The sequence below is a fragment of the Phaethon lepturus genome, unplaced genomic scaffold (genome assembly GCF_000687285.1).
Source record: "Phaethon lepturus isolate BGI_N335 unplaced genomic scaffold, ASM68728v1 scaffold13972, whole genome shotgun sequence".
Taxonomy (NCBI): Eukaryota; Metazoa; Chordata; class Aves; order Phaethontiformes; family Phaethontidae; genus Phaethon; species Phaethon lepturus.
In genome coordinates, this window is record NW_010524169.1 from 66,242 (window position 1) to 74,300 (window position 8,059).

Sequence of the window (8,059 nt, forward strand, 5' to 3'; positions counted from 1 at the left end):
CAACAAAAGAGTATTTTCAAATTTCAGGCACCTGCTCAGAACTGGCAGTTTCTTCTTGACAGTCTCCTGTGTTCATCAGCACCTTTGGTAGCTCAGAACTTTGAACCTCTGTTTCTTACCACAGTCCTTATCCAAAAAGAAAGATAAAACACAAGTTTTGAAAAATCTTTTCGTTTATGTCGAACAAAAAAGCTCAAAGCAGTCATAGCTACTGGCCAGTACCACAGAAAGCTGTGTGTGGGCAGATTAGAGACTAAAAGGATGGGATCACTTGAGAGGAGGGTTAGAGAAGCAAGTCACATGCAGATGATGAAAGACAGATCAGCAGTGGAAGAGAGGGGAAGGGGAACAGAAGTGCTGATCAGTGAAGGAAGGAGGAAACAAGGAGCACGTTGCAGGGTCAACTCAAAATGTTGCTGTTCATCATTAGTTCTTATGGATACTTCCCCTTGGAAAGGGTAGACTCATGAACAAAGATGTAAATTAGAGAATTTTTGACGGGGTGTCCTGTCAGCAGGAAATGCAGATTTACTAATATTGAGCATTCTACAATAAATATAAATGTAGTGCTCTCAAAAAGCCTAAATAAACTAAGAAAAAAAAATTTCCACTCCATTCCAACATTATCAATATCCAATATTTCTGTATTTCATTTTTAAATTACTCTTGGTTTGCAACATACTATACTTTGTCTATTCTAACACAGCAGCACATTTTGAAAATATAATTGAAATAATTTCACTCACTAATATTTTTTTCCATATCATGAATTTATGTCATATCAGGACTTTAAAAAAAATGCTCTGATGTGGAAAAAAAAAAAGTAAAAAATAATGACTTTTCCTGTAGCACATGCTTTCCCTGAGATTTTGATTCAAAGCATACACTGAAATGAGTTGGACACCCATTGATTTCAGTGGAGCAGATCTATAGGGAGAACGTGAAGAATAGAAGGAAGAAACTAGTGACAACAAATTGAAGGAATTCCTTTTTAAACAATGCCTTACAAATACACACAATGATCACTCAGTCCTGCCTTTGATGTACAACTCCCCAAAGCTTTAACTTTGCTACTACAGGAAAGGCAGAACTGGGCTCCCAAACCAGACAGGCACGAACCACATCTGTTCTCAGACACACTAGAATTAACTAATGAGATACCGCTGACTGCAGTGTGTATTTGCATCTAGGTCGGCAAGTCCATACCAAAGTCCTCCACATACAACATTATATAATCAGCGAAGACTCATTTCTGTGATTTGTCATAACCGTTTCTGAAGTCAAAGTCTTGTTTTGTGCTACTGTCTAGAAATATCCATTACATTTCAGAAGTAAGGCAAAAGCTACTTGGAACAGTATTTATTAAGCTAAAATCTGATCTACTAAACCGGGACCTGTTTGTTTCACAAACCTGATCATACGTCTCTTCCGGATAAACATGTAAAAAAAGCTCAAGCTGAACAGATTCATGGGCAATACATACTATTGTCTGGACAAAAACATGAAACCAGGTTAATACTAGCACACAGGCTGATTTTAACTTGCAGCTCACTGAAAATAAAGCTTTTATAATGGGAATGTTGATACAACCTTAACTGTAAGAGCACAAACACTGCTATAAACTGAAATACAGTTTTGAGTAAGCTCCATCAAGGAGTGTTTTGTAAATGAATAATGACTTTGCTTAAAGCCAATCAACATCAAGTGTGTTAAAAAAGATGAAATAGTGCTGGAAGGCAGTGGGAGGTAGAGGAGCCTCAAAGTGCAAACAGGTGCTGATCTCCCTTCAGGGGGGATTGAGTGGCACAGACCTTACAGGCCTGTCACTTCTGATCAAAGCAAGCTCCAAGACCACATAATCACCATCGCCCACCTTTTAAAGGATGCCCTGATTTATCATCTGTCAGTGTTAATAACTTGGCTACTCTGTCTAAAATACTTAAGAACATTACACAAGGATAACATTTCAAATTTTTTTAAAGAAATGTGTAAATGTTTTAAACTAAAACACACTGAAGTTCCTCCTTTGAGGCCATCTGTTGTTGGAGACCACCTGTCATCAAAAGACCACCTGAGCACATAATATCCCATCATTACAGAACTATCCCCTTGAAGCCATGGATTTCAAGCGTTAGAATGAGAAGGGTGTATGTTACAGACATTGTTGTTACTGGGCTTTTCATATAGTTCGAAGCCATGGGATGACAGCCATATGTGAATAATGGCTTCGTAATAACATACGTACAAAATGCTACTTTGGGAAAAATCTGATAAGAGATCTGAACATTCCTTGACTGAACTCCTCACATCCTTTCAGCCACGGTGCTTGCACTGTACTGTTCAAAGTGTCCTAATACCCAAAACCAAACCTTGAAACTACTGAGCTTAATTTTATTTCTCTTTGTAAGAAGCGTTGGCATTTCACTGAGAAACAAGACTCGTATTATCATAAATAGAATTTTGTAGGTTTTCTTCTGAGTCCAGATTTTCCCTGCTGATCTCATACCCATACCTCATTAATCTCTCTCTAGCAAACAAAAGTACTCTACCAAGCCACCCTTGCCAAAACAAAACGGAACTTTCTGCCTTTCTTCTACCTGGCCCCAACATACAAATCTCTACCTGAATGTTGAAACATAATCTGCATCGTCACAACCTACACAGTTTGAGGCAATTTCTACCCTCGTGGGTAATCTACAGCTTTGACAGGAGAGAACAGAGCACTCGTACACAAGCCTGTGGCAAACATCTGATTCTTGATTTACAGTGTATGTATACACTACCAGAATGAATTTTTTTTGAGATTACTTTTATCTGATAAATGCCACTGGACTGTGATAAAATATCCTTTCCAGAAGGACATTCTGGACTCACATTCCTTTGTCAACAAGTTCACTATGGAGTGACTGAATTGTTAATATATCCACATATAGATACTTTTCTTAAAAGTCTACTAATAAACAAATACGCAATAGGCCTTGACAGTACTTAGAGAAAAATCCTATAAAATTCAACAAATAAGGATATGAGCATGATTTTACTAAAACATAAAATTACTTTGAAAAGTAAAAAGTTTAATATAGAATGTTTTTGTGATATTTTCTTAAAGACTCTTTTGTTTTATTATCATTATCCTTTGACTAATGTGCAGACTTCTACGACAAGAATAAAATTTTCTGTTAAATTATTAATAATGTTATATTTAAATCACTGAAATGTTGTGAAAACAAGTATATCACTTTCCCCTAACAGTTATAGGCTTCCAATTCCTTAAGTAGCAACTGCAATATTAAACTGTTAAGACTGTTAGGAGTTATGGGACAGTGAGAATTACATTTCTGAATTAATTCATTCTTAAGATGTCCTTAAAGACAGTAATTATACTCTGCTGCATTTACAGTACATTAGTCCCGATGTAATGAAATCAGTGTCATTAGACACTTGAAGAATCTAGTTTGCTTACCAGTAAAAAAAGAGGATTTTTTCTTTTTAAATTCCTGAATAGCTGCAAAGCTGAAATAAAATCTAAATACTTAATTTACAGTTTAGCAAGAATCTATTTGTAAAATGATGCATACAGTCAAGCATTCATATTTAGTATTTTCATAGAAGAACCTGCAGTTCTGCTCTGGTGACAATGAAGGGCCTAAGCTAACAACTGATTAAACTCAGAACGGCAGCAGGGATTCAGGCCATGCTGCGCCAGGATTTCAGCCACTGCTGAACATCTTTCTTAATTTTTTTTTCCTCTTCCAGAATCCTAGTAGTAGACTGTAAAAATACATGATCAACAATGAAAGCAAATCATTTTCTATAGTCTACAAAAATAGTGAGATGTTTTTTTCAGTGGCTAATGTATTTTAGAGTGAAGCCTGAAACCATTCCTTAAACAAACCTGTCACTAGTAAAACCAGCACTAACCTTTACATCAGAGATGAAATTTGTGTGAAGCAGGTATGTTACTGGCAAGGTGACACACATAATAACAAAACACGTATTTGAAGGATTCCTGTAACAATTTGCAATACACAGGTTATTTTAGAAATTGGTATTTCTTAGGATCTGATGTAATTGATCTTAACTAGAACATATACAGATGCAAAAGCATTCATTCAGTAGTTTCAGAAGTGGATTTGTTTAGTGCAGTGTCCCGCTTTGGCTCCAGCAGGGTGTGCTCCGACAGGATTAACTTCCAGGGCATCTAAAAGCTGTGTATCAAGAAGTGGCACATAGGCACAAAGGGGGAAAACTGTATTTCATCCTCCCCCAAAAGATACATTTTGCGTTGAAAGCTGCTTTGCATATGTGCATTTCAGAGAAAAGATTATTAATAATACCTGCAACATAATTTTTATCCTTCAAGTTCCTAGTCATTGCTAGAAACATTTAAAAAGACTACAAGAAGGCAAAAATTCATGTGTAGGACTACTCAGATAAATTGAAAAACCCAACCACTAAAAAAAGATCCTTTTGTTATAAAGTTCCTAGCCACAAGATGACTGTCACAGGGATCCTCACTCTACCAAAGTCCATTAAGACCTCTCTTCTTTCTATGATGAGAGACCTGACAAAGGGTTTTCTAGAAGAGCCTGCGTGAGAAAGTGAGGTTATATTACTATCTCACCAGGTGATCACACAGCCTGTTTGTCAACTGCATGGAAAACGTCAGGTTCATACAAAATCATGCTCCACCAAAAACTTTCTGAAAATGTATTTACAATTTTAACTACATCAGAGAGCTTTCCTAAAGTAGTACTCAAATTATGTATTTATATTTCCCCTCTTCTTTGCCCCAATATTCCCTCAATCTCTAGTGATACCTTTGGTTATGTTAAAATGGAAAAAAAATGCCAGAAGAGTAGACACTGAATTGTATTCAAACTGAGCTGAAGTGAGCCAGCTACCTTTAACATGCTGAACATACCCTATGCAAATTTTAAAGGGGTGTTAACCAAGGAACATTGTTGTAATTTGTGCTTTGTAAACACGGTACTACTTTACAGCACTGCAGCTTTTTTACATCACTAAAGCTTCTTCCCATTCGGTTTTCTCAGTTGCAGAGTTTCACAGAAAGATGCAACTTCAAAATCCATTTATTTAATTCCAGTTTGCAATTTCTTTTGAGTAAATTATTGTTCTATCTGCTTATACTTGCAGGCAAGTATAACAACAACTATCATATTCAAAGTGTGCTTTTATCAAATAATTGAGGAAACAAGTTTATTAACCACAAAGCACATCAGAGAAAGTTTAGAACACACAAAATTATCAAACTAAAGAACATATTTTATTTTTAATAAAATAGTGGAGCATGAAAAATAATTGTATATTACAAATATATACAGCACAAAACTGTGCACCCCCAGCACAGTAAAGAGCATCACTCTATACAAAGCTTCCCTTTGCAGAATCTAGTGCTTCTTGATCTATTCATAGTGAGAATTTGTTTAACAATAGAAAGAGTCAATAAGCCCTTTGGGTCTCTTTGAATTGATTCCCCCCCCCCCTTTTTTTTTTGCACAAATCAGTCCAAACGTGTATAACATTGGCTTGATTTCCATTAAAAAGCCACAAAATGTAACACTAAAGGGTTTCTGAGGACTAGACCTCTTAGTTCTTTTGTTAAGAGATTTCTTTTGTTGTCTTTATGTACAGCAAAATACTTGTTTCTCTTTTCATGTCACGGTAAGAAAAAAAATGTATTGCACATTATTCTTATTCACGAAGTTTGTGTCTGATGCAGGAAGTTTCTCTTTTAGTGAAAGAATATTGGTGAGCGTTATAGATTGAACCTATTTTTAGGCACTCCAAACCCACTAGGCTGAGCTGTAAAGGATTTCTTTCTCTCTCTTTTTTTTCTGTTGTTAAAGTTAGCATGGAAGTTGCTTTCACAGATAGCATACTTACTGAGGCCTCTGTGGGATCTTAGTATCCCTGAAGAGACAATGCTCACTTGGGCACTTTTGAAATAAAAGGATTGCTCCATAAAAGTTGACTATACTTTGTTACTCAGAAACGTGTAGGAAATCCAGCTCAGCTACATGAAAACGTTAAATAAGGTGGTTTTGTGTTTTTGTTTTTAAATAAACCTGAGGGCTGGATGAAGTACTTAACTACAAATTAGTAACAGAAGAGACTGTTTTAATTCACAATATTTCTTTCACTGAAAACCTTTCCATAAGTACATTTACCTTCAGTTTTTCACCAGGTCCTGAATTCAGCGTGATACATTTTTTGCCTTGAGATATTAAACTGTTCTCTGACAAAAAAAAGCACCATTTATTTTTTTAATTTCTGACTGCTACCGTGGACATTTGTGAGTCTGTAAGGTGAGATACCATCTTTTCTAAAACCTGGTCACACACAAGTGGGTGGTTGTAATGTCGATTCATATTTTGCAAGGTGAGTTTTCTGTGGATGTTGAGGTTTTTTGTAGATTCCACTACTTGTAATAACACTTGCAGGTTTTCTCCTACTTCTCTTCTTTAATCTTCGACTACAAACATTTTGCCAGGACTGAAGAGTCTTGGAAGTCCAGATCCACATACCACTAGTAATGCCCACAACTAATAACATAAAAATTTTGACCATAAAAATTTCTACTGCTGGAATAGAGTTATTCATCATGCAGTCTAAATTTTTAGTCTGATTGTTCATCTTGCATTTCTGTTGAGTTGCCACAATTTTCCAATAATCCATATTAAGTCTTTCATAAAAATAGCAAGCTATCACACAAGTCGCAGGCACTGTATACAAGACTGAGAAGACACCAATCCTGACCATAAGTTTCTCCAACTTGTCAGTATTTTCTCCACCTGTTTTCATCACCCTCCTGATATGAAAAAGGGCCACAAAACCAGAAAGAATAAAAGAAGTGCCAATGATTAGATAACAGGCCAAAGGAATGAGTACAAACCCTGTCAAGGCATTCACATCCATGCTTCCAACATAGCACAACCCTGTCAGCTCATCTCCAGCCACCCTTCTCATAACTAGGATCATTATGGTCTTCACAGCTGGAATGGCCCATGCTGCCAAATGAAAGTAGCTACTGTTTGCTTCAATTGCTTCGTGCCCCCATTTTTTCCCAGCTGCTAGAAACCATGTTAAAGTCAAGATTACCCACCACAAGGAACTTGCCATACCAAAGTAATACAGAACCAGGAACACAATGGTGCAGCCAGTGCTCTCCAGTCCTTCCTGGATGACATAGAGTTGGCCGCTGTCCCTGTCACAGGCAATACTTTCAGCACCTGAAAAGAGGCGAATAATGTAACCCACTGAGTAGACACAGTAGCACATTGAGAGGAAGATAATGGGCCTCTCGGGGTACTTGAAACGCTGGGGATCTATCAGAAAAGTGAGTACAGTAAAAGCGCTGGAGAAGAAGCACAGAATGGACCAGATGGCAATCCAAATGACAGCAAATTGTTTGTCATCCTTGCTCCAGTAAACATCAACCCCAGGAGTGCAGAGTGGTGCGCAGGAAGCGCTCTTTTCCACATGGTGAAACTTGCCCGGATTTTCACAGGAGATTCTGCTGAGGCTGTCCTTATGCTGCTGCAGATCGTGGCCACTGCTGGGCCTCTGTGGACGAAACATGGGTGGCAGCATGCTGGATCCCCTGGGTGGCTCATCTGATCCATTGTTGGGGGCTTCCATGCACAGGTAATTGGGGTCATTCTTGTTGGGCAGTTTGCTGCAGTCTAAGGAGTCCGGCCATTTAAAATTGAACTGCTCCATAATAGGAGAGCATTTCAGCCTCGCCTGCTCACACATCACCCTGCAGGCTGGGATTGGCGTAGAGACCTGCTCTGTGCACATAGGGGCATAGAGGGAGCAGAGGAAAAATTTCAGATGGCTGTGGCAACCATACTCCACCAAGGGGGCAAACTCGTGCAGCTGAATGGCAGCTTCCCTTTGGTTTTCATGTCCCATCAGGTTAGGCATCCTCGTCATGTTGTACCCTATATCCTTGCACATGGGGATTTCTATCGGCTGGCACCTCCCGTCACCGGGGCGGTCAATGTCCATGGAGCTTATCCCCCCGCAGAAGCGG

General features: G+C 38.1%; 1 protein-coding gene across 1 annotated transcript; it reads right to left on the reverse strand.

Annotated features, from left to right (window-relative positions):
• Positions 1–6,270: 6,270 nt before the first annotated feature.
• Positions 6,271–8,047, reverse strand: FZD10 (frizzled class receptor 10). The gene has a single exon (XM_010282352.1). The coding sequence runs from the start codon at positions 8,032–8,034 to the stop codon at positions 6,358–6,360; it is 1,677 nt and encodes a 558-aa protein (XP_010280654.1). The 5' UTR covers positions 8,035–8,047; the 3' UTR covers positions 6,271–6,357.
• Positions 8,048–8,059: the final 12 nt, after the last annotated feature.